A 27,390-nucleotide genomic window follows, 5' to 3' on the forward strand; every position below is an offset into this window, starting at 1 on the left:
TTTCCTAGGTAAAAAAAAAAAAAAATGGTGAAATTTATCTTTTTCAAAATAAATAAATAAATAGTTTGAACATATTTCAAGGAATTTATATGGAGTCGTGATAATTTGACACTCTTTTTTTCAGATGCCCCCATCAGAGAACTGTAGATCCTTTGCTTTGGAATGCATAAGAAAACGATTTATGATTCTATAACTGCCATGTCAAGAAACATTTGAAAAAGAGCGTCAGATTATCATTAGTTATTTATACGTCCTTGAAAATCAAATCCTTGCAATCATACTAGTCTCTCTCTCATATTCAATGTACAAATGCGGAAATTATCATTTTTTTATTTTTTTCTATGTTTGATCTTCTTGAAAAGGTATTTTCCTAACATTGAAACCACCACTCTTTTCTTACACATCTATCCTCTTTCTTATATATTATTCCCTACCAAATTGAGAATGGTTAATAATTAGAGGGTTGTCAATGGGTGGGTTCTCAGTGTGGATGAGTCTTAACCTAGTCTTCTAGAGGTTGGTTATGTCTTAGACTAGTCTTAAAACCCTTAGAATCTAAGTAAACTAAACCCAAATCTAAACCTGATCCTTATAAATTCAGGTTGATTTCAGATTTTATAAAAATATTAAATTCATGCATCTATCATTTGAAGTTGTTTGATGTTACTCCTTATCTATCATAGTTAAAAATAGAGGTGCAATCTGGGTAGGTTGGCCTGAACTCAACTCAGGCTCAATCTAATTGATGAGCGAGCTTGGCCCGAGTTATGTAGAAGATAAGTTGTAGCATGGGTCAGAATATCTCAACCCAATTTCAATTCGGGTTGAACTTAGGTTGAGGGTATGAGCAACCAGACTCAAGCTGAACCCGATGCTATATACTAATATATAAATATTTTTTTATTAATTATAAATTTTTTCATTTAATTTTTTTATTCCATTTTATTATTATGATTTGTGAACAATTGATTATTATTAATGTAAACTTTGGTTTAGTATGGTTTGTCTAAATATTTTCTCAACAAGGGATTTGAAGGTTGTATGCGATTTTATTTACTAATAGTTTTAATTTTGATGTTGTATATATATTTTTTAAAATACAAAATTTATTTACTAATCAAAATGAGAGTTATTCAACAAATCCAACTAGGCCAACTACCCAAAATTACCTAACTCGAAGTAACCCAAACTCAACCCGATTTTAAAAAATCAAGTTCGAGCTGAGCTTGGGTTAGTGAGCTGAGACTCGATGATCAGGTTGAGTTGAGCTCAAGTTGTGGGTTTTGCTACTTGAGTTGAGCCTAGGTTTACCCTACAACCCGCCTAGGTTGCAGTCCTAGTCAAAAAAGGGTTGGGATAGAGTAAACTTATTATTTCATTATGTATTTAATTTATTTATTTTTGTTATCAAATAATGCATTTAACTAAATAATATATACATTAATATAATAATAGGTCTAGTCACACTAGTTGTCCATTGTCGGTCCTTAGCTCTACCCAGATTTAATGGGTTGGCAAATTTTGAGTATAATTACATTTTTGCAATCTCAAGGTCAAGGTCCTAAACCTTATCTTTTTCACTGGCTAGACTAGGTTAGCGGGTCAATTTGACAATCTTACATTAACGACAAAGGGCATTTGGAAAAGGTTGCTTCTTTCTTGAGTCGTGATTTTTTGATGCCCCCTCTAACACACGCCCCTAACATGGCATAGGTTAAGCCATAGATTTTTTTCCTTTGAGAAAAAGAATCTATGGTTCTAACACGTGCCTCGTGAGAGTACGTGTGTCAAAGTGGGGTGTCAAAAAATCATCATTAGTCTTCCTTTTATGTCATCCATCGATGGAGTGTAGTTGGATACAGAACATAAGTGGGTGAGAGTGGTAAAATATGAGAGTTTCTATTAATACACACACCACTCTATTATAAACAATCCCACTATTATCAAAGAATTTGTGTGTCACAAGTAAAAGTTGGTGTGCCAATAGAATATCTATTTTCACCCTCATGCATCCTCACCCTACGTCCCTAACTTCTTGTTTTCTATAAAATATTTTCACAAGAAATTAAAATTATCTTACAAATATCTATTTTCGCTGTAAAATATTTTTCACCTTTAAACAACGACTCTCTCTTTCCTATCTTAAAGAAATTTGATTTGACTTTTTGGGCCGGTCTGTTGAGCATCATAAAAGGTTACTTGACATTTAGTCCAAATAATTTATGTCCAAAAGGTGAGTATTGCCTCAATGTTTGATAAGATGCAAGGATCATGCATTATTAGTTGAAAGTACTCTTTCCAGACAATGTTGTTGTGTAAAAAAAAAAAAAAAAAATTAACATTAAGAATAATGCAGAAGTGACCTCAAGATTGTACCTCACATCGCACATCTTGACGTGAAAGTGTATAGGAACCAAACCACCAAGGGGGTAGCTGAATGGTACCGACTTGGGGTTCAAGGAGTCTACTCCTTCTTTGGTCTCAAGTTCGACTCCCACTACCCATAAAAAATCTTGGTGGCCACGCACTGCTTCACGTAAGTAGGGTAAAGCCTGAGTGCGGGGCGTAGGGACTAGTCTGGTGCGAGCAAGCTGGCCTGGATACCTTTCGTTATCCAAAAAAAAAAAAAGTATATAAAAACCATAGATGCTTTTCATCTAGATGAAAAGATTTAAATGTCATTGTATTATACAAGTATTTTTTTTTTTTTTTTACTTGTTTGATCCATGTTCTTTGATCTTCATCCTAAGTAGTCGAAATTCTAAGTCTCATGGCTGCATTTGGGAATACACTTTAAAGATCAAATCAATATCAAATTTCCCAGAGTTTAAAGCTAGTTTAGTTAAGATTGCATATATTTGCCTTTTGTTTTCCTACTTTAAATAGAGAGTCGTGATTAGAGTACTTTCAAGATATTGACACATGTCAAATTCTAAATTATCTGTAGCACATTTTCTACATAGAGGTCACGTATAAATTTGATATCGCAATTAACTTATCAATCTAGTCAGTCTACTTAGTGCTAGGTTGCATGCATGCTTGAGAGGTGTTTGTAATCATATTGCACGTGGGATTTGATTCGTTCGAAGGATGTAACTATCTTCGATCTGCAATCAAAATTCTATTAGTTTGTATGACTTTATTCTTGGTTCAATAAATCCGTCGATCAATATTTACTTTGATTGGAAACCTATTGGCTGATCTTTGTGGAGCAACTCAAACATTATAGGATCATTTGTGTCTAAACAGTGGCAGTGTAGAGAAGGTTCCCAACATATGTGGATTTGAACTAAAACAATGAAACCCTTGCCTTGCGAAGATAGTAAGATTTTGAGTCTTATTAATGGTGGTTTTGATCAACATTACAATCCAACACCAAAACCTTTTAAATTTCATGCAAAAACTTAGATTAAAAAAATACATTCTTTTGATCTTGATCCAAAGTTTTGAAAATGGACGGTTACTAAATTTCCACGTAACTCTCAAACTTAAAATTAAAATTTAACGGTGAAAAATATTTTTTTTAGAATTTTTTTTATTATTTAAGTTCATCGAATTCTGTCCTCTACAACTTTGAAGCATTGGATCATGTTTTTTGGATGCTACAAGGAGAGATGAAGGAATCTTGGTAAGGGTGAAATCTTTACTAACTTAGTAAGTTTAGTGGGACTCATTAAAATATAGAGAAGTAGTTGGAGACAATAGAGTTGGAAAATGTTGATGTTGGCTTTTTTGGAGCCTTGGGTAGGAAACCAACCTTCACTTTTTTCTTTCTTTAACATCTTTTCATGATAGTTTTTCAACTATTGGTAAGGAAAAGCCCATTAACTTTTTTTTGTTTAGAAGAAATGTGCACTTGCCCAAATTATCCACGTTTCAAGAGTTAGCCAACTTGACTTGGAAAGTTTTAAGGTGGAAAGAAATTATATATTATATATATGTTAAAAAGTACTACCATGAATTTCAAGGAAAAATGGAAGAGAAGTGTCCTTTGGTTGATAAAGAAGTAGTTTTTAGGATTTATCTTTAAGAAAAAATTAATAAATTAAATAACTATGTATTTTACCAAAATTATTCATTAATTTTTTTAATATATATATATAAGATATATAATTACTTTTTTTTTTTTTTTAAGAGATGAATTTATCTTTATGCCCTTGAGTTAAATGTAGATTCATGAAAAAAAAAAGTAAATAAGGGGTCGGCCTTCAATGACTCATGAATGAACACATGATTCTGATCGTGTAAATACAAAATCTAATGACTAAGATTTATACGTATCTCTATTACACACATATTAAAGAAACTTACTTTGAGGACAAATCTCAACAGTTGAATTTTGTCTTTAAATGGTTGGAATCATGTTTTTTTTCCATGAGTCACCGAAACCTGACTTATATGTAAGGGTCAGGCTCTAGTGACTCATGAGTAAACACATGAACTTGATCATAAATAACAAAGAGAGTTAATATTATTACACCAGCTTTTACTAATGCCACACTAAATGTGCGCAAGTCTAGTGATTTACACGAGAATTGATGTGTCATTAGTAAAATTTGGTGTCAATAACGGCTCTCATAGCAAATATTGCTGTTTAGTAACATTTGAATATATGACCATTTATGTAAAATATAAAAAGATCATGTTTGGTTTAGTAATTTTGCAAAATATTCCACCCTACAGATTTTGGTGAACACCCCCATTCTATTTTCAAACACTGACATCCCCTCTTGACCTCAGTCTTCTAAAGAGACTAATTGAAATGACCTCAATACCCTTATTTTCAAGGTTGAACTAAAATTCCCTCACTTTTTCTCCCCCACAACCTCAAGATTTTATCTTCTACGACCTTAGAATCTCAAGAAAAAAAAGATAGGAATATGTTTTATATTACAAAAATGAATAATTTATTATAAGAGTTTGAAGATTAGGTCAAAGAAAAAAAGAATTACCTGACTGGCAGAAGAGTTTAAAAATGATGCTTTATTCACCCCCATAAAACCCAATCATTTTTTGCTAGGAAAATACTAGCCTCAACCCATCTATCCATCAAACAGACGGTCGAGATGCTAGGAATTTCAATGGAAAATTAATCTCTAGAAAAGATTGAACTAATCTCTATTGACACACCAATTTTTACTAACACCACACCAACTATGTGCAATGCTTTGGTGATTTATATAAGAATTGGTGTGGCAATACTAGCTCTCATATTTTATTCACTATCTTCTTGTCAGCCTCTCTAAAGTTTATGGTCAAGGGGCATACCTAGAAAGAGAGAGAGAGAGAGAGGAAAAAAAGTTGAGAGAAAAGTGGGTATAAGACATATCTTATCTAAGTAATTATAACACTTGAAGTATGCTTCCATACTTATCAAAATGATGAAAACTATGGGCATTTGGGAAGAACACAAGTGGGGAAGATGGAGACACACTTTACTAATTCGCTAAAGGTGAAAGGTTTGGAGCCTCCCTCCCATTCTCCTTTAATGTCATTTGGTCAAATCAATAATGATTTCGAGTTGCACAATCTATTGTGCTTAAACTTGTTCCATTTTAACAGATTGGTCCAACTTTTTTTTTTTTTTTTTTAAATAACATAAATGAAAGGAAAATTAATCAAGGAAAAATAAATAATAAATGCTTAATTTTTTTTTCCATTGTAACTCGATGGTTCATTTTGTAATATTATTATTTTTGAATAATGTTGAAGTGACCCTAAGATTGTACCTCATATCGTATATCTTGATGTGAAAGTGTGTAGAAATCATAGATGTTTTTCATCGAGATATGAGTAAAAAAACATCTATGGTTCCTACACATTTTCAAGTCAGGAATTAGGATGTGCGAAACGTGATCCAATCTTGAGGTTACTCTAGCATGACGACTTTTTTTCTTTTTTGCAATTCCCCCGCCCCTCCAATTGGTGAAATGTTTGACCATGAATCACAAAAGTCAATATTCAAATTATCGAGATCGACCTTGTTACAATGATCAATCTCAAAGTTTCAACATGAATTATTGAGATCAATGATTTGAGTGGATGATCTTAAACATTTGAGTTGGCCATTTTATCAATGGGCGTTAAGAAAGAAAGATTTTACTAATCACGTTCAACATTCAAGTGCATTTAAAATTGTGTCCCTCCCAGAAGGTCTATTAAGTAATTTTCCCAAGTAAATACACATTACTAATGTATTTTTCCACTGAACGTCCCATATCTTTTATGTGGCAACTATTACCAAATTAGTAAAAATAATTTCAACTACAAAATAATTTACTTCATGATCAAGGACTAAATCTTCAAAATAGTGAATAGTGGCTCATCATCACAGATCTTTTATGATTCTTTCCCGATATCAATAACCCCATATCAGGATCAATAGTGGTTGCCTTGAATCTCCGTGAATTAAATCGGACGGGACTTTTGACTTCTCGAATAATGTTCATACAAGCTGGTCCCATAGGACTGACCCATTGTAGGCTTTGAAGGAGGTCAGGTTTTCATCCTTCCCATGGGCTAGGGGGTATCAATGGGCCGGTTCTAAGAAAGTTAGAACCATAACCATTATATTTTTTCGATTTCGGTTCTTGACGATTCTAGATCCAATTTTAAAATACGTGGAATTAGAATTAGAACTGTCAAAAATTGTGAGTGCCCATTGATTTCAATTCTCAAGAATAGAATAGGAAAAATATATTTTAAAATCAGTAAAAAAGAAATTCTTTCTAAAAATAACTTATTATCTACAAAGTATCAACTTAATTATAATTTGTTCCACTAAAAATAGGTTTAATGACTTATTTTCAAAAATTAAAAACCATTTTCTTTACCATTAATAAACTTGAAGAAGAGATGAGCCAATATTTATTTAATATGAAAAATTGACGAACTTTACATAATATATATATTAATTTTAAAATATAGAAAAATTTTAAAGAATATATATATATATATATAATGTAAAAATAAATTGGTCCGAGGTACCCAAGGGTATCCATCGGATAGAACCTAATGGTTCTAGTTCCTATTGATTCAGTTCCATATTAGACTCGATTATATTCGATTCCAATAAAAAGGAAATCGAAATCCGGGTAAATGGGTACCCATTAACACCCCTATCGTGGGCCCAGAAAATCTTCATGAAAATTGATTGAAATCTTGACGATATAAGTCATTAATATGACTCTACCATAATTTTATACACGTGGGGTCAGTAGACTCAAAATGTTTGGCCAAACAGTTTTAGGAATTAAATGCTTGGTGTGGCCTTGGAGGGAGTATTGGAGTTCAAATGACAAAATTAGGGGAAGGTTAGTTGGGTTTGGGTCAGAACGGCTTTATTTCTAATTTATGAGAATTAGTGGGTGGTCCCTCCTTCCATGCCCACCTTTTTCATCTAAAACGCTTTTCATGGGTACCTCACGCCTAGCATAGATTGTACATATTAGTGGTGCACATGGCCTTCCAACCACCACAACAAAAATTATATTTTGAGTAAATTACATTTAGATCCCTCTGATTTGGTGTAATTCTATATCGATCTCCAAATCTTTTGATAATAGCACTTATCTCCTCTGTCGGTGATGTTGTTAAGGATGGGATTTTATTTTATTATTTTACCCTCTCATTTTATTTAATTTTTTTATTATAGAAAAAAAATGAAGTTAAGAAAAAAATGCATGTCGATGCATTCTTGTCCCAAACACAAATTTGGTCGCACACAAATGCATGAGTCCATCTTCAATGGTTTCACTCCTCTTTTTCAATTGGACTTCTCGTCTAACATGGTTTAAAAACTTGTCTCATCTCGCCCATGAACAAGATTGAGTCATCTCAGATGAGTTTGAGTCGTCTCGTTCAATAATGAGATAAATGAATCATGATTTTAGATCTCGTCCAATATGTTTAACTTGTCTATCCGTCTTATTGGTAGATGATACCAAAACATATCAGACGTGACGTGTCAAACAAGATTTAAAAACATGTCATCCAGCTATTGAATGAATACTTTTGTATATGATAGAGGATGAGATCTTAAAAGGAAAAAAATGATGTTTATAAAAAGAGAGATTCTATTGCCATAACAAGTTTGGTGATTTACATATAAATTGGGGTGCATTAACAAAAGTTGATGTGCCAATAGAATCACTCTTATTAAATAAAATATAAAACATTTATTGACGGCAAGTAGAGGAAGGAATCCATTAGATAATTATAGGGGAGGTAAGTGCAATTATTAGAATGTTAAGGGATTAACATATGATTATGCCAAAACAAAGAGGGTCAATATGTAATTTATCAATATATTTTTTCAAACTCCTGCAGCGCTGATTTTGATTGGTATAACACAACCTGCAGCGCATGAGCGCGCACGCGTGCGATCAAAATTATATGGATTCCAAGTGGCCATTAACAATGTTCCATCCACAACCACAAAGACAGCCATTTACAATAGTTCTCTCTCTAGATCGAGAGAATCTCACTACAATATATATATTTTTCTTAAGTACCCAAAAATTAAGGTTGTCAATGGGTCGAGTTGATGTGGACCAATTCAATAAGGATATCGAAAGAATCTCAATACATTATATATTTTTCTCGTACCTAAATATTAAGGCTGTCAAGTCGAAATGGACTGGTTCAATAAGGATTGAATAATCAGATATCAATATTTGAATCCATTGGGAACCTTAGTCTGGTCCTATGTTACCTGGTTCGTCGGTTCGATTGGTTCAAATTCAGGTTCAAAGTGCGTGCTTCATCAAATCTAAAATGAACCTGATTTGTATGGGTAGGTAAAGAAAATTCGTTTTTGGATTCGCTTTGGTTTTCTAGATCAGTTCGTTTGTGCATATATATAATTCAAGCATACAAGTTATAATTACAATTATAATATTAAAAAATTCTAAGTTAAATAAAAATAGATTAGTAAATTAATCTAAACTTTACATATGAACAATGCACAATGAAAAAAAATCAATTAAAAAACTATTTGATTCACCTAACACAACCATAATTCGATGAATTTCAGATCTGATCCGATCCATAGTTCGACGGGGAATGTTTGGCTACCACAAAACCATTGAAAGAAGAGTCCCCCACCAACTCGGCATGTAGCCATCACATACAGCCTAAGAAATTTCTGATTGCAAAGGTCAGCCTTTTGGCTTTCAGTACTCGGCTAGATGGCATTTTCTTGATGTGGGATCCTGAATGTGACTTGGGTAGCTGTGTCCTTTAATGAAAATGGGAAACAATAGGCAAGCCTCAAAACGGATATAAATTCAAAATTTTGGAATCCATCTAACATAAAACTGGTCCACTCATTCCAATAATCGACTTTTATCCTTATTTTTCTTTCGTCTTTATCTTTTATCATAAGAAGACCAACAAGGGACCCAAAGAAAGAGATACTAATACCATACTCCCATCTATTTTTTGCAACTCTACAGATGATTTTAAAACTTGTTTTGACACGAGACTGAGTCATCCTGGATGAGTTTTCCGATACATTTGAGTCATCTCGTTCAACAATGAGAAAAATGAACTGTGATTTTAAATCTCGTCAACTATGTTTGACCTGTCTATCCATTTCATTGGTGGACGATACCGACATATTGGTCGAAACGTCCCCGTCGATAAAACACCTCCACACTAATACCATGATCCATCCCTCTCCTAAATCTTTTATGTTAATTAATATAAATATATAAGAAAAAATCAGGAGAGGTAAATAGTCCACAAAGGCCCTCACTAAACCTCCTTACAAAGTCTCACCTGAACATGAAATCCTCGGAGAAAAAACTCTTGAACTCATTAAAGAATTTACACCAAAATAATCAATAAATCAAAAACAATTATTACCTCTTCAAGTAAGGATTACTCATTTCTCTTTTGAAGGTTCTTTGAAAGTACAACAATTCCCATCCTTTCAAATAGCTCAAGATATCGGAAAAGAAGTCAAAACTCCAAATAATTAGAAGAGATGAGAGAGGGATATTGGGGAATTAGTTTTACAAGGGACTTCATCGCCAAATCATTCAATCTTCTTCTGAAATCAAAGTCCTAAGAAAGATAACGTGTCCTCTTCACCTGAATTCTTGAACCGACCTCATCTTTTTTGAAGAGATACAAAGAAAGACATGAAAATCGGTTCTTAAGAAGACAAGCCCCACACTAAAGATACTTTAAACAAAAAATAATTGAGTGTATCGCCCCTGCCAACTTTGAACACAATGCTTTTGTAAAATTTTGCACAACTTATAGCCATATAAGTAGAACTTCCCACCCATGTTCTTCCACCCTATACTTGCCCTAAATCTTACTCTAACGACAAGTAGTTAGTGTGAAAAGAAGTATGGAAGGGTGGGTACTCTTCACAAACTCGAGACATTTTTAAAAAGTATAATAGAAAAACTTACAAAACTTCCAAGTGGCAGTCATCTAGGTGAAACCTCTATATAATTATGGAAGGTTTGTGACTTGGGTTGTGGGGTGAAGAAGATGGTCGATTTCCTTGCGTGATTCTTCCCACAATTGCTGCTCTATCCCCAGCTTCCTGAGTTCCATCAGACCTACCTCAACTGGATATAAAATACACAGTGTCGGTGAAAAGCCATTTATGATATTAACTTACAGAAAGAAATGTACCAAACCAAAATAAGGAGAAAAAACAAAAGACTTGTACAAAACATCCCTAAATTCAGGATGCTTAAATTGCTACAAATGGCTATCCAAGTTGTCTCCAAAATATGAAGGTGCCAACTTAGCTAAGTTGGCAAGACATTGTTTGTGTTGATACCATTGTTATATATATACTAGAGTTCACCCGTGCCCACGGCACAGGCATCCTCTCTTGGGTTAAAGGGGTAAAAGCAAAAAAAATAAAGATGGAGAAGTATTATTATAAAAAAAATTATAGGGGTAAAAGAGAAAATATAGTTAAATTAGAGAAGGTGAAAAATAAAGGAAATAAAGTGGTCCTATGACACTATAGCTTGATGGGAGGTTTAACCCACAAAACTGTAGATGATGGAAGGTTTTTCCTAGTTCGATTTGTCTCCCATAATACTGTAGTTGATTGGGTGTTTGTGTCACACACAACTGTTCCAACTCATTTGTGTTTTGTTATATATATATATATATATATGTATAATTTTCTTTTTTTTGAATGAAATATTTTTTATTTGGTTTTTTTGTTTTCAGTTCTAACCTTTGTGGGTCATTGCTTAAGGGGAATGGGTCTCACACATTTATATCTTGTTGAGAAAGTCTCTGGAAGGAAAAAAAATTCTCACAAAACTTTGCTCAATGAGCTCACAGAAATCAGGGATCCACCAATCACATGAACCCAAAGTGTATTGAATAGCATCCATAATTTACAAAACTACCCTTGCTATGCTTGACGTGGAATGCACTGAAGAGTCTGTGAGCAGTGTGAGGTACAAGACATGTCCCAGATTACAGCTTCTCTTGGAAAATATACAGGTTTCCTCCATATATTTTAGGTGAATGTCTAGAAACTAGGAGGTAACTAATGCTAATGAAGCAGCATTCAAATGATTATAGACAAGTAGAACTTACCATTGACAGCATCATGTGAAGTTGGTGAATGACCACTACGGTTAATCCAAAATTGAAGTCTTTCTTCTGCAATATCTTCTTGCACACCATGAGATTTGGCTCTTCTCCAGAAATATGTAAGCCATGCCTGCAGGTAATAACGAAGTTGGAGTCTTGGGGGACACACAAAACTCAAAGCTGAATAACTATGTTTGGCATATAGGAACCAATCTCCAACTAACACCCAGAAGTATGCAAATCAGTTGACACCTACGTAACAAAGATAGTCATGGAGTCTGACCCCAGTACTAAGTATTGGGTACAAATTCCCACAAACATGATACACTGATACCACAGTTCAGATTATGCCACATGTTAGGAGAGAATTTTCTATTATTTTAGCCCATGTTAGGTGTATAATATAGAAAAAATGTATTTAGCTAATATAATAAACAAAAAATATAAAGATAATAGCTGAAAATAAAATATTTGAATAAAGTGAGATTCAATTGAAAACATACGTCCATGTTTCCGACAACCTGAACAGAAAATGAGGAACAATGAATCCCTCAATGGTGCACTCTGTATCAAATTTCAATGGAGATGGGAAAGTTTAGTTGAGATAAAGTTTAGATGATGATGAGGATTGAGTTGCAACTACTAAGTAGCCTTCATGTAAAGTGTCTACAGAAATTGGTGGAGTTTCTTCCAAGTCTAAGGATGTTGTGTAGATTTCAATATATCTGATACACTAAACTTCCATTCCCAATCTAAAAAGGTACAGTTGATCTGTTTTATGGACATACAGCTTAGGCTTGAATATTCAACCCTAGTGGTTGTTCACTAGGGTTGAATATACAACACTAGTGGTTGTTCACTAGGATGCAAAGGGACCAGGCTCCTGAAAGAAAATCCAGGAACTTTGTTAATTTTTCTTGATACGGATATATAATCTACCAAGACATATAAAGGAGTGCCAAAGTTATCTATTAGAATGTATAAGTATGTAAGTATATAAAACAGAAAAGAATGAAAGAAAAGGTCTCTATCAAAACAAAAAATGAAAGAAAAGGGAACTTATAAGCATAGGTGGTATCTAAACGAAGCTACAAAGAAGTTAATGCCTAACCTCCTTGAAAAGAACATCTTCCGACTCCTCTTGATTTAGCTCTGCAAAAAAAAGGGTCTCAATTCCTCAGTGCCTGTCCTTGTAAAGGGGCTTTCGAAGGATGAAGCATGCATGTGAGCCAAACCCAAATATCATCCAAAGCAGTTAATGACCACTTTGACTCCTCTCCAACTGCTAACATTTGCAAATGTGCATCAAAGAGGAAGAAAACTAGCTCACTCTTAGCCACAGAATATCTGAGGTACCTTACCTACTCAGTGGACCTTAAAGATGATTTACCAATGGCAAAGTGTGACATGTGGTGCACATGCAGGAAGTGGACTTAATCACTACCTGGTTAAGCCGGGATCAAACCCAAAGCCTCATAGTTCCCATGCAGCATGTTGAACATTTGATCCACGGGTTCAAGCCCAATACCAATCAAATCTGCAAACTTTTTGGTAACCATCCATTCATGTGTATATGGATTTACATAATTGACTACCAAATGTAATAATGGGTCAATGAAAGATTATGGAGAATCAAATTTGGACCATTCTTGGAAAGGAATTCTCCTAATCATCTATTTGGGTCATTTATTATATGGAGAATACACATGTGGGTCCCAATTATACGGATGTATTGTGATGCTCTTGGCTCTACCTGATGGTTAAGTTGCCACAATCTTAGCATGTCTACAGACTCAAGCATAATGCAATAGAAAGTGAGTTATAACTTTACCAAATGCCTCAAAAAACTTTGGATCCCCAGGTGACTTCAGATCTGATTGCATTAAACACCCAATAAAAATAAGTAATTAGTGCACATCACAGAAACTTAATTGACTCAGAGAATGAAGAGTTGAAACAAAATAAAAACAACATTCATGATGATCAAGCTATTGAAACTGAAACCAATTCATCAATAATAAAAAACTGAAACCAATTCATCAATCAAAAAAAAAAAAAAAACTGAAACCAATTCAGCATCAACCAATCGAATGGTTGAAGAAACTATACATAAAGATAATTATCGCCACAGTACTATAGGCTGCAAGCTCTTGCCTCATAAAACAACAGAAGTTTCAAACAGCTATTGGTTTCTGGAACAGTTGACAATAAATGTATGCTCTAGATCTAAACATTACTAGTAAACAAATGGAACAATTTTTATTTAATTTTGAAAGGAAGATGGAACAAAATTTCAACAAAAGTTGTGCACTTTAAAAATGAAAGTATCAAAGAAAAGAATAAAACTTTTCAAAATGTTAGATAGGTCAAATTGATGAGCACTAAAATTTTACGAGTGGATTTAAAAAAAGATGCAGCTACTTGAATGATTCTTTAAATAAATATGGATGATTAGAATTCACTTTGTCAAATTTCTAATGAAAAGAACAATCGACTTGAAGTGAGGATTCTTCCAATCAAAACAGGCCTTTGTAGAAAATCTGTTATAAAATAATGCTAAGACAAACCTGAAATGGATTGTCGAACCAAATTTGGGCGCCGGTGTTGGGCCAGTGCAAGCACAACAGCATCCTCGACCTTGAACAAAGTAGGTATAAAAGTAAATATGTAAAGCAATGCCTTTCCACGAAAAGAAATGCTAAATGAGTGGGTTAGATTACACATAAATGAATGAAACATAATCACAACTCACAAGTACAGGTATACAGGACAGACAGTTCTTTAGGCATAAGAATACACATGGTGGAAAGAACTCCATAAAGAAAGAGACCAAAAAAAAAAAAATGAACTAACAGAAGATAAACTAGGATACCTTTAAGGATGCGAGTTCCCTCAAGCCCATTTCAACTGAAAGCATACTCTCAATATTTCCTTCTCCAGTTAGATCACTCAAATCCCTTGCAAGTTTGCTCCTGTCTGGGTCATCTATAAATGCTTGGTGGTACAATATATAAATTATATATTTTATTCATGAAAGAGATGCACTGCAAATCAAACTAGTACAAGTGTCCAACTTTTGCTTCCAGATAAAAAAGGAAAATATACGATACGTCTAGATTAACGTGGGGTAACCTATGTTCGGTGTTCCAACAACATAACATGTTTGGTATTGTATTCACTTTTTTTTTTTGGTGCTAAGCAAGCTAGTGGTTAATGGGGTGAAAGTGGGCTCAACAAGGTTTGAACCTAGGTCATGGGATCAAATCTCCTCAAGCCTTTACCACTTAGTAAGTGGCACCTTTGGTACTGTATTCACTTGCCAGACACATTATGATACTTTTTTCAAACAAATCTTAATTTATCCAAAGCTTCTGCTTTCAAATATTACTTTCATATCGGCATATAATTTACTGCATGGTATTAGTATAAAAAATAGATTATTTTAAATCATATACTTAACATAAACCAAAATGTTACTAAACTACATTTTTTGAACATATGAAATAATTTGCACAGAGGTGTTCAGTGTATCCAGTTTGTGGAGGTCACTATAGTGGAAACTTCGTATTGGTGTCAAACACAGAGACACATGTCAATGTATTAGTCACATTGGTGGCAACTAACCTTGTTTCCCAGGTTCATCCTTGGCCTTTTGTCCAGCAGAAACAACAACTTCAAAAGGAAGAGGTGCTAATGACGACCAGTGTGCATGGTTTGTCTCTGCAATATCAGCACAGACATCTGCAAAAGCATAAATGCAACCCATGTAGAAAAAGCAAATCATACTCTTCATTTAATGTAGAAAATAACATTTTAATTTTTGCGCAAAATTCCACAAAAGAGTAAGACTTCAAATCCTAATTACAGTGTACTACTTAGAGTTAGAAATGCTTGAGAACTCAAAACAACATACCCTAAAGTACTCAGACACCAGAAAAAGGTTGGTGAATCTAATAAAAGAAAATTTCATATCCCACAACTTAATGGACATAAGAGGTCTCAAGAGCTTCTTAATGAGGTGTCGAACCCTCATCAAAGTTTAAAACAAAAGTTAGGAAGACATGGCAAAATATTTTATATGTTATATTTTTTGTCATGAAATCTATGAATTTTGAAATCAAGGATGGCCCAAAACCCCCTTGCCTCAATAATGAAGTAAAACAATTTGAAACAAGCCTTACCATGGCGTACAGCTAAACCCCAATAGCGAGCAAGCCAACACCTCTTGAGAACAACTTCCTCCTGAGATGCAGAATTGGTACTATTATCTAATCTCTAGAGCGTAAATCATATCAAAAGATCTCAGAACAGTACAAATTACAAACCATCTCTTCCTGAGTCAAGATCATTCTCCTTGTCATTGAGCGAAGAGCTTTTGCTTCAGATTCTGCTTCTTGGAGCTGCTCTACAGCTGCTGCAGCATCTTCTTTTGCACTCTGATTCAAGCCAAAAAAATGAAACAATTAAACTACACTATAAATAGTAACATTTTCTTAAGTTTTAGCAACGTATAATGGTATAAGAAACAAAAATAGGGAACCAAAGTGCCTATCTATTTGCGCATTTAACCTTAATTTCTGATCGAAGAGCAGAAGTTCCCTCATCTCTCCCATTGTTAGTTTGTTTTGCAGCTTTAAAGGCAGCCTGAAACAAATTATGTTTGAGAAAAAAATATATGAAAATTATGCTTAACCATAAGTCAATATGTATTTAAAACCAAATATAGTTAACTCCTTGTTACTCACCTCTCTTTGACGCAGTGCTGCTTCCTTCCTGCAGATGAATTAAAATAAGAAATCATAATCAACTTATCAAATATATATATATATATATATATATATATATATATCATAATCAAAACATAGAAGAATAGCATGATGGATTATATCCAAACTCCGAAATTACCTGCTCAACAATTTGGCTTCTAGAGATACACCATCTCCAAGAGCAGCGACCTATGAAATATCATGACTAAACAATAAAAACTAACTCTTGGCATTCTGACTGTAACACTGAGAACGTTAGAGACATATAACGGCATAGGTTCAATCTTTAAATGTTTTATTTATGGGTCATCTGAAAGGTAGTCATATTACCAGGGGAAAAAAAAGGAATTTAAAGAAAATAGCCAATATAAAGTTTACTATCTGACTTATAATAAAAAAAGCTTATTGTCTGTCTTATCAAGCCTTCCCTATTCATATTATGCTAACAAATGGTCTACATTGTTTAAAATTCTCAATCCACATCAATTACAACAAGAAAGGGAGGCAATAGAAACTAACTAACAAGAGATCAATTTAGAGGTAGATCACTTGTTCTAAGTCCACCCCTCTTTCATCACAAATACAAAATCAGAAACATTAATAACTGACATAAAGAAATGACCTGCTTCTCAAGTTCCCTAGCTCTAGCTTCTGCTTCCTCACATCTCACTTCTGCAAGTTGAAGCTGTACAACATATTTTAGTGTACATACTAAAATATCATATACAGTATGCTACGAGCAAGTCAACTAATTACTTCACTAGGAAAAATAAGCAGCGAACCTTGTCAACAATATTCTCATTCTCTTCTTGTAACATATCAAGCTGCAACATGAGCACGTCAGTTTAACAACAAATTCTTCAAGGATTACATGTCCAAATTTCATCAATAAATAACAAAATTGCCGTTTTACTGAACATTTGACAGGTCCAGCTTACATGTGAACAGAATCGACCTGTAAATGGCTTTCTTCAATCTATTTTTGGAGGTTACTTCTAAAGAAAAGACAATTGATGATGTGAGTGGCATACCTTATCTCGAAGTGCAGAAGCCTCATGCTGATTTCCTAAATCGTTTGAACTGAGATGCCCCATATCAGACGTAAACCTGCAACACAAGTGAGTTGACAATACACAAATCTATGTGAAGAAAAAGAATATCACCTCCATTAACCTTCACGCCTTTAAGAAGTTAGAGCTTATAAACTTTCCTTTGCAATGACAATATTCAATAACATGATGGACTTACAATCTCATATGCATACATTTACCTACATATGAGAAAGTGTGCATACACAAGCTTACATATGACTGAAATCAATATACAGGGTAGAAGCTTGGCTAAATTACTTGACACGTTGTGTAGCTATGGACATACTGATTTAGTTTATTATCTTTTTGTTTTCTCATATGGATATTGTATCCACGTGAATTAAGCCAGTCAAAGTTCATTTGGACAGGGACTTACGAGTCACTACTATTCATTGGATCAAGGTGTGAATGGTCACCCAAAAAGGGGATTTATAATCAAAATGATTCACAACATAAGAAAATGACTCCAAATTTGGTCTAAAACTAGAGATTCATGTAAGGAGCTTGGTTAAAGAGGAGGGAAGGAGTTAGGTACCCTCTTCAATCCTTTTGATAATGAAACAATAGGTAATTTCCATCTTCAAAAGCTTGAAAAAAATGAATGAAAGCAGCTCATGTGAAGACAATTGTTATATGTGGACTTATGAGCAAGACTGACCCAATGAGATGGACAATATCTACTCACCCTTGATTCTTAACCATAAAGGTAAAATTCTTGTGAGAAGCGTCGAAAACGAATTTTTTAAAATAGCATTTAAAGGCACTTTACTCTCTTACAACCATCTTAAGAACACACATAGAAAATTGTTTTTAGAAAGAGAAAACGAATATTTTTTATCTTTAGGCACTGACAATTGAAAACAAGAGCAATCCAAGACAAGATCTTAATCCATCTATGTTTCAAAGACTTCATTCTATTTTTTTCTTCACAAGAAACAAAAAAGTGTTAAACAAGATCAAAGAGTTTTTTTTTTTTTTTTTTACCTTTTGTGTCTTCGCGTATTGTTAGGAGGTTCTATTGGTGGTATAGAAACCGGAGTTCTAAGTGGTGCTCTACTAGGTGGAACCAATGGCGTTGGATGAACAGATACCGAAGGTCTTCCAGCTGATGTAGAGCGAGCTGATGAAACGTGCTCCATAAAGTTCCGACCTAACTAATTAAAACATGATAGAATCCAACAATCATCATGTATTACTTAAAATCATACTTTCATGAACAAAATCACAAAGAAAAATAAAGAGGATCAACTCCAAGAAATAATGTTTCAAACAAAAATATTCTGGAAAAAACAAACTCAATTTCCTTGGTATTAGGTTTCAATTGACAAAGATCAGATAACATCCACATTCAAATTTCAAAACACAGCAATTTATAAAGATCCTACATTGAGAAAATGATGATTAAATTTCTAATTAAAACTTCAATTCGAAAAATATCCAATCTAACTTGAATACTAAAATCCCTCCTTAAACTTCAATCCAATAAAAACATCAAATCCATACTACTAACATTAAGTTCCACAAAATCACTAAAAAAATAAGTGAAAAAATTAAAGTAACAAAAGTCCAAACCGTATGTATCGATTTCTAACTAAAACTACACAAAATCTATTTCTAACTAGAACTACATATAATCATGAAACTTCAAATTTTAAAACTTTCCAGTAAACTTCAATGACTTGAATTCAACAAAAAACACTAAATACATGTTCGCTGTCACTAAAATTTCAACTCCTCAATCAAAATCAAGTTCAAAACACATCAAAAATAAATTCGAATTGCTTTCCAGTACTTCAAATTAACAAAAAATACCAAATCCACGTTCTCTGTTTCTAAATTATCGACTATTCAATCAAATCAGATTCAAAACACATAAACACCAAATCCATGTTCGCTGTTACTAAAATTTCAACAACTCAATCAAAATCAGATTAAAAAAAAAAAAAACATCAAAAGAAAATTGAATCGTAGAATTACCGCAGGAGACGGAGCTCTAGTCGGTCTAGCAGCCGAAACCACATTAAGATTATTATTACTATTAACATTTCTGGAGAAAGAAAGAGGAGAACCGGAATGGAACCCTAGATCATCGTCTTCATCGTCATCATCATCATCAGCTGTTTGAGACGCCATGACCTGCGCGAGCCGCTTCGCAGCAGCTTTTGCTGCAACGTTCTGAGTTCTCTTGATATTGGAGAAACTAGAGGTCGAAGAAGACCGGGCGTGGTGGTGAGCCGGTGACATGGTTGGAGAAGACGAACCAGTACTGGTCGAACCGCTGCTCACCTGCCTGGAGTAAACCGGACTTCCGGTTCTTCTCCAATCCATGATTATTTACAGACCTCTAGTGTGTCCAACAAGGGAAGATGAGTAAATACATATGAGTCTTGGATGAAGAGATTTAACAGATGAGAGCGGAAGCTTCGAAGAAGAACGATAGAAAGAATGTCGTGTCGGCCGAATCTTTACTGGAGAGATGAACAATGAATCATGTTTTAGATATTTAATATGAGTTGGCCTACGTGTCAAAATGCCAACTGTACCAATAATTTGGATCCACTAAATTATTGAATAATGATTTACTAACTCCCCCACGTGGCATACTCGAAATACTCTTCTGATGTGGCATGTGTTAGAACCATAGATATTTTTCCTTGAGATACACAACTTCTTATTTATAGGGATCTAAATGATATTTCTCCCAAGGCATATAATCCACGGTTCTAACACATACCATGTCTGGAGAGTATATTGAATATGGCATGAAAGGGAGTCCGGTTACCATGACTCTTATTACTTTTAGCTGCTTGAAAGATACAAAACATATTAGATTGATTTGTACTTTGTTGCAATTAATTTAGAAGTTGAGAAATGATTGAACCAATGGATGTGTAAACAAAAAATTGATTAAATCAAATGGCTAGATTTCGAAAATACTTCGATGATCAAGTTAGTTCTTAAAATGACAACATATCGATTCTTTTTTATGAAAAATTGTAAGAAATTTATTTATTTATTTATTATCTTGTCAATTGAAGGGCCTCAATACCTACCCATTTAACCAAAATTGAATTAGAATCAAAATCGAATACTTTGATTTTAATTCCATTTTTATTGGAATTGAATTCATAGGATTTAGAATCATTACGTTTCTATCTAAGGTTGCAACTCTAGTGGGTTGGTGATTAACCCGTGCCCTTGTTCAACCTGACCTCGAGCATGAAATGCTCAACTTGAACCCTAACCAAGTCAGGTTAGTTTGATTGTTCAGGTTAATTCATTCCTCATTAATACTAGGTAATTTAGTATCAATAAGGGTTATATAAAGATAAATGACGTGTAAAAGAATTTAAAATGTACAATTATTTAAAAAAAAATGTATTTCAAAAGTTTATATACATAAAATTATAAGCAAATTTATAGAGAGAAGAAAAATAATAAGATTAACAAATATTATTATTTTTTATTAATAATCATAATTTTCAAGAAAAGATAAAATGTTTGAACTTGTAATATAATCATTGTATGATAATATAAAATTACATTAAAAAAAAAAAACATTAATAACAAACCAATAATTTATCTAATGAAAATAATCACACTCTAGTTTTGATATATAGATAAATAAAAACCTACATATTGAAATATGAGTTATGGGTGTGAAAGAAACCAAAATAAGAAATATTTTTAAATTATAATCATATTAAGTTTAAGTTCGGACAAATCGAATTGTCGATACTTATGCCCACGCCTTACCCGATTTGTGTCAGGCATTTTATTTTTTTTGGTTGTTCGAACCTGAGGCCAAACCCAAGGTCGGGTTCAACCTAACAGGTTCGGGTTTTACCCACCCAAGTTGCAATCTTAATTCTATCCAATGTGTGATCGGAATTGATTTATTTTGTCATTTCTTTTTATATTATATATTATTTAAAGGTTTCTTACATTTAAATTAATACATGTTATATAAAAGTTCCTCAATTTTTCTTACATAAACTATTAATGGAGCTTAGACTTAGCCATTTCTTCTAACAATTTTTCACTTGTAAAGAAGATGAATTTTAATTTTTCAAAAACATCAATAGCTTAAATAATAATTAAGTTATATTCTACAAATAATATGTTAATTTTTTTAAAGGAAATAAATTTATAATGATGCTTTGAAAAAAAAAATCTCATTATATTATTGAGAATCAAAATCGATGGGTACCCGTGTTTCTTGACGGTTCTAGTTCAAATTCCACTTATTTTAGAGACGGGATCAAAACTGAACCAAAACTAACAAAAATTAATGGTTATAGTTCTAAGTACATTAGGAACTCTAGAATCGACCCATTAACACCCCTACTTCTCATATTGATCCACTATATTGCGTTATACTTGCCTACTTTTATTTCTTAGGCGGTGTTTCTTTGCGCTATTTTTCAACGCTTATTACTGAAAAAAATTAAATTCAGCACTTTTGTCAAAATAGCGCGTTTGTTTACTCTATATTTTCAGTGGTTATTGCTGAAAATAAGTGAAAAAAATTTAGCACTATTTTGATACTGAAAAAAAGTGTTAAAGCGGTAAGCACTTCGCTTTTTTCAATACGAACAAGTATGCCCTTTGTTTTTTTGAGCATGGACAAATATGCCCTTATTCTTAAAAGGAAATTACCTCTTATATCTCATGGATAAGTATATAAACACCCCACAAATTAATAAACCCACACCATAGTTAAATTATTTTGTCTTATATGGGTTAAAAGTTTTGGAATGAGTTGATTTTAGGTGAGGATGATCTCTACAATGAGGAGATCATCCTCACAAAAAATCAGCACATCTTGAAACTTCTAACCCTATCAAAACAAGTTCAAGAACCGTAAATTGTCCCTTTTAAAAAAAAAAACTATTTTTGATGAGTTAGAAGTTTCAAAATAGACTGTTTTTTTGTGAGGATGATCTCTAAACCATATAGACCATTCTCACTAAAAATTTGCTCATTCCAAAAACTTTAACTAATATAAAATAAAACAAAAAATGACTATAGTGTGGGTTGTCCTTATTAATTCATAGGGTGCGTTTATAATTACACATCCTTCATCCCCATCGAAAATTATTCATTCAAAATTAAGTTCTTTTAAAGTTGATTTCATATTTTGGTGACTTGTATGACATTATTATTTTTAATTTGAAATTTGTGGGCTTTTATAAATAGAAATTATTATTTATAAATTGAATATTTGAGTATTATTTATTATTTAAAAATAAATTGTATTTTAATTTTATAAAAAATAATATATTTTATTGTGTTTGATAATAAATAAGTATTTGAAACATGCAAACAATGTATAATATGATTGTAAGGGTAACAAAGACAATTTACTAATTTCAGTAATGTGTAGCAAACATGATTCAGCATCTAAACAAACAACTTTTTCAGCACTTAAATTCAACGCTTATAAGTTTTAGCGCTTAATGCTATTCAACACTTATTTTTTTTCAGTTTAACAAACAGCACCTTAGGCTTGTTTCTCTTGCTATGGCACATGGTGATTGCTACAAGTAACAATTTACCTTTCAACACTTCAAGGTACATGTGCATCTTAGTGCCATATGACGAGTTTGGCAAGCTATCCACACCACTACCATTGTAGTGCCTATGCATGCTCTCGTGACTTCACTCTCCATCTCCACAAAGTTCTTGAAAAGTGATCGTTATTTATTCTGCAATGACTCTTTGTACTTCAATTTGATCTAATCAAGTCCTAGGTCCATCTGTGTACATCCATTTGACATCGGAATGCTTCAACTTGACATTTTCGAGAATTTGATCGTTATCTATGGATTAGTGAGCTATTGCGACAGATTTTGATGAGTTATTGTTTAAGAGGACTTAATCATCTCCACCTCTTCTGAGTTCTGATGAAGATTTCAACTTCGAATGCAAACCTCATACCATATTCTTCACTTCTCTTCAAACACTTCTCAACACACAACCCAAACCTCGTATCTTTCTTCAACAAATACGTCGACAAAACCGATGTCTATTCTTGGAACTCAGTCATCGCTGAGTTGGCTCGGAGTGGCAACTCAGTCGAAGCCATCCGAGCCTTCTCGTCTCTGCGAAGGCTCTCTCTCAAACCCAACCGTTCTACCTTCCCCTGCGCCATTAAATCCTGTTCTGCACTCTCTGATATCAATTCAGGCAAACAAACCCATCAACAAGCTTTGATCTTTGGCTTCGAATGCGACCTCTTTGTCTCGTCTGCTCTCGTTGATATGTATTCGAAATGTGGAGAATTAAATAACGCGCGTAAACTGTTTGACGAAATTCCTCAGAGAAATATAGTTTCTTGGACGTCTATGATTACTGGTTACGTCCAAAACGATAATGCCCATGAAGCTTTATCGCTTTTTAAGGAGTTTTTAAGAGAAGAGAGTGAGAGTGGGGGAGTAAAAGAGGTCTCAGTGGATTCTGTCACGATGGTTTCGGTTCTTTCGGCTTGCTCTCGTGTTTCAGATAAGAAAATCACAAGAGGGCTTCATGGGTATGTGATCAAAAGGGGATTTGAGTGTGACTTGGGCGTTGGGAATACTTTGATTGATGCTTATGCAAAGTGTGGTGATTTGGGTGTTTCAAGGAAAGTGTTTGACGAGATGCATGAGAGAGATGTGGTTTCTTGGAATACGATGATTGCCGTTTATGCACAGAACGGGTTATCTATGGAAGCGTTGGAGGTATTTTATGGGATGTCAATTGGTAGAGATGTCCATTACAATGAGGTGACTCTGTCTACGGTGTTCTTTGCATGTGCTCATTCGGGAGCTCTGCAGTTAGGGAAGTGTTTACATGATCAGGTACTGGATTTACTTCTTTTAGGGAACCCATCATGGTTTCAAAATGCAGTTTGACGCATGGTTTTTAAACTTGGTATCGCGTCTCATCTCGTTCAGCTCTGATACCGAGTTGACTCGGATGATACGTCTCGTCTCGTTCGACATTGAGATGATGGTTTTTAACCATTTTAAAAATCTGAAAAATTCTAAACAAATTCATAAATGATTCCTATTAAAAAATTAACCCCCAAAAAAAATATATAAAAAAAAAAATCATATTATACCTATCAATTATTTGGGGGTGAAATAATTGAGGATTGAGGCAAAACTCGTTTGTCTCGGTTAACTCGGACGAGATTTTGAAAATCTCATCCGATACAACTCGTTTATCTCGCGAGTTAAAACAATACTTGCGCTGTCTCGTTTATCTCGTTCGTATCACCCGAGTTTTTTGAAAATATCGTCCGAGACGACTCGCTTACGCAGTTGTCTCATGACACATTGTGAGTTGGTCTCGTTAGGCTCTGATACCGAGTTAACTCGGGCGATACGTCTCGGTCTCAGACGGTTTAAAAACCATGGTTTAACGTCTTCATGGACGAGACCGAATTGCCTCGAACGAGATAAACCATTTATCTTGCTTTGCAATTATTTATTCATAAATATTTATACGAAAATAATTATCATTTGTTTTAGAAAATAAGGTAGATTAGAGGATGTTTAGTAATGAAATCATATTTTATTTGGATAATAAATATTTAAATTTAAAAAATTAATTAAAATATAAAAAATCCTAGTTGATTCGGATGAGTTTTATTGACTCAGCTGAGATTTTCACAATATCGTCTGAATCATCTCGTTTGTCTCATGATATTTTACGCATGTGAGGCGCCATGTCTATCTGTCTCATTCATGGACGATGCCGAGATGACATCTCGGTCTCGAACGAGATTTAAAACCATGACACCCATTCCTCCAAATGCTTTCGTCTTTATTGCGATCATTGTTTGACTAATTCTATAGTATGATACTCAACCATTCTTGACATGTTTACCACTATAAATGTATCTTAGGAGACTAAGATTCTTTGTGTTTCAACAGGTCTAGAATATTCTAACTTGGCCACAAATCTGTTTTTTTCCTTGTTAGGTGATCAAGATTGGTCTGGAAGAGAATATGTTTGTGGGTACTTCGATTATTGACATGTACTGCAAATGTGGGAGAGTGGAAACAGCGAGGGAGGTATTTGATTGCATGAAGACAAAGAATGTTAAGTCATGGACTGCCATGGTTGCTGGCTATGGAATGCATGGCCATGCCAAAGAAGCTCTTGAAGTCTTCTATGAGATGCAAAAAGCAGGGGTGAAGCCAAATTACATAACCTTTGTATCAGTTCTAGCTGCTTGCAGCCATGCAGGTCTAGTTGAAGAAGGATGGCGTTGGTTCAAAACGATGAATCAAGAATTCGAGATAGAACCCGGGGTTGAGCACTATGCGTGCATGGTTGATCTTTTGGGGAGAGCCGGTTGTTTGAACGAGGCTTATGACTTGATCAAGGGAATGAAGGTGAAACCTGACTTTGTTGTGTGGGGTGCTCTTCTCGGTGCTTGTAGAATTCATAAAAATGTGGAGCTCGGAGAAATCTCCGCTAAGAAATTGTTCAAGTTAGACCCAACTAATTGTGGGTACCATGTCTTGCTTTCCAACATGTATGCTGACGCTGGAAGGTGGGAAGACGTAGAGAGGATGAGAGTTTTTATGAAGAACCATGGATTGGTTAAACTGCCCGGATTTAGTTTGGTAGAAGCGAAGGGTAGGGTCCATGTATTTCTAGTCGGTGACATGGAGCATCCTCAACACGAGGATATTTATAGGTATTTGGCTATTTTATCTGTAAAAATGCAGGAAATTGGTTATGTACCGGACACGGCATCGGTTCTCCATGATGTTGATCAGGAAGAAAAAGAAGCAAGTGTGCATGTCCATAGTGAGAAGTTGGCCGTTGCATTTGGAATCATGAATACATTTCCCGGGACATCGATCCAAGTCATTAAGAATCTTAGGGTATGTGGTGATTGTCATATGGCGTTTAAGTTCATCTCCAAGATTGTCAATCGAGAGATTGTGGTCAGAGATTCAAAACGATTTCATCATTTCAAAGAAGGACTATGTTCTTGTGGAGATTATTGGTGATTTTTGTGGAAGAAGAAATCCATATTAATTCTGAATATCTGATTCTTTTTAATCCATTTATTATGGATACCAGGATTTGATTGGGGTTGAAGTTGATGACAAAGGTTGCTGATAAAGAGGTCATGGTCCAACTAGTCACTATTAGAGATATTTGTACAAGAAGAACCATTCTAATCTAATTATTCTAACTGAAATTTGAGAAACACCAGTGTTTCAGATTTACAATATCACCGTGGCAATGACAGGAAGACTAGCGTCGCAATTTTGCAATGCAGAGTACAACAATTGTGTTTCAATCTTGGTGAGTTAGTCTCCTTTTTATATTGGATGATTGTAGTTGATCAATTTAGAATATTCTTTGATCATCCTTACTGTGAAACAAATAGGTACATTAAGCAATCCTTTTACTTACAATTAAGCTAAAAAATTCAATTTAGTATATGAACGATCATTTTTTTTTCCTTTTCAATTTTGTTTCTTTTTAGTTTCGATTCCAATAATAAAATAAATGGAACAAGAATTGCAATAGTCAAGAATCATGGGTACCCATCAATTCTGATCCTCAAGAATCAGAATGAGACGAAAAATAAAATAAAAAACACTTCCAATTCGAATGGCCCTAACTCTTATAGCATTATTACACCTTTTGAATGTGTGAAAATAATATATTCCAAACTTAAGCGGAACTGAAACTGAAAATCCAACTAGAATCGGGTCTAAAAGGAACCGAACTGAATAAGAACCGGAACCGATAGGTTCTACCCAATGGGTATTGGAAACCAATTTACTTTAACATTTCTTTTACATTATAAATGGTTGAAAGTTTTTCATACCTTTCAAAGTTAATAGAAACTACATAAAAATTTTCATGTTTTCATATAAGTAATGTCTTCTAATTTAAAATGTTCATCTTTCTTATAATATTACCACTTGTAA

At 33.9% G+C, this 27,390-nt stretch overlaps 2 protein-coding genes across 4 annotated transcripts; one reads left to right on the top strand and one right to left on the bottom strand.

Annotated features, from left to right (window-relative positions):
* Window positions 1-9,846: 9,846 nt before the first annotated feature.
* LOC147405337 (coiled-coil domain-containing protein SCD2-like) lies at window positions 9,847-19,926 on the bottom strand. Of its 3 annotated transcripts, none has more exons than XM_086433086.1 (17): window positions 19,418-19,926; window positions 18,425-18,594; window positions 17,381-17,456; window positions 17,132-17,173; window positions 16,972-17,034; window positions 16,489-16,538; window positions 16,329-16,356; window positions 16,153-16,227; window positions 15,909-16,019; window positions 15,765-15,825; window positions 15,208-15,324; window positions 14,456-14,559; window positions 14,151-14,220; window positions 13,415-13,456; window positions 12,695-12,735; window positions 11,587-11,713; window positions 9,847-10,586 (listed from the first exon to the last, which is right to left on the bottom strand). In XM_086433086.1, the coding sequence occupies exons 1-17, from the start codon at window positions 19,766-19,768 to the stop codon at window positions 10,468-10,470; spliced, it is 1,647 nt and encodes a 548-aa protein (XP_086289212.1). In that variant the 5' UTR covers window positions 19,769-19,926; the 3' UTR covers window positions 9,847-10,467. The 3 variants fall into 3 exon arrangements, with proteins under 3 accessions (XP_086289212.1, XP_086289211.1, XP_086289213.1); XM_086433085.1 differs by having other exon boundaries at window positions 14,456-14,568; XM_086433087.1 differs by having other exon boundaries at window positions 14,456-14,568; window positions 18,425-18,590; window positions 19,418-19,557.
* A 2,909-nt stretch (window positions 19,927-22,835) lies between these two features.
* Window positions 22,836-27,128, top strand: LOC147405338 (pentatricopeptide repeat-containing protein At3g26782, mitochondrial-like). Its single transcript, XM_086433089.1, has 2 exons — window positions 22,836-24,282; window positions 25,411-27,128. The coding sequence occupies exons 1-2, from the start codon at window positions 23,347-23,349 to the stop codon at window positions 26,452-26,454; spliced, it is 1,980 nt and encodes a 659-aa protein (XP_086289215.1). The 5' UTR covers window positions 22,836-23,346; the 3' UTR covers window positions 26,455-27,128.
* Window positions 27,129-27,390: the final 262 nt, after the last annotated feature.

This window comes from Akebia trifoliata, chromosome 3 (assembly GCF_017979445.1).
Source record: "Akebia trifoliata isolate Shusen 1 chromosome 3, ASM1797944v1, whole genome shotgun sequence".
In the NCBI taxonomy this organism is placed as follows: Eukaryota; Viridiplantae; Streptophyta; class Magnoliopsida; order Ranunculales; family Lardizabalaceae; genus Akebia; species Akebia trifoliata.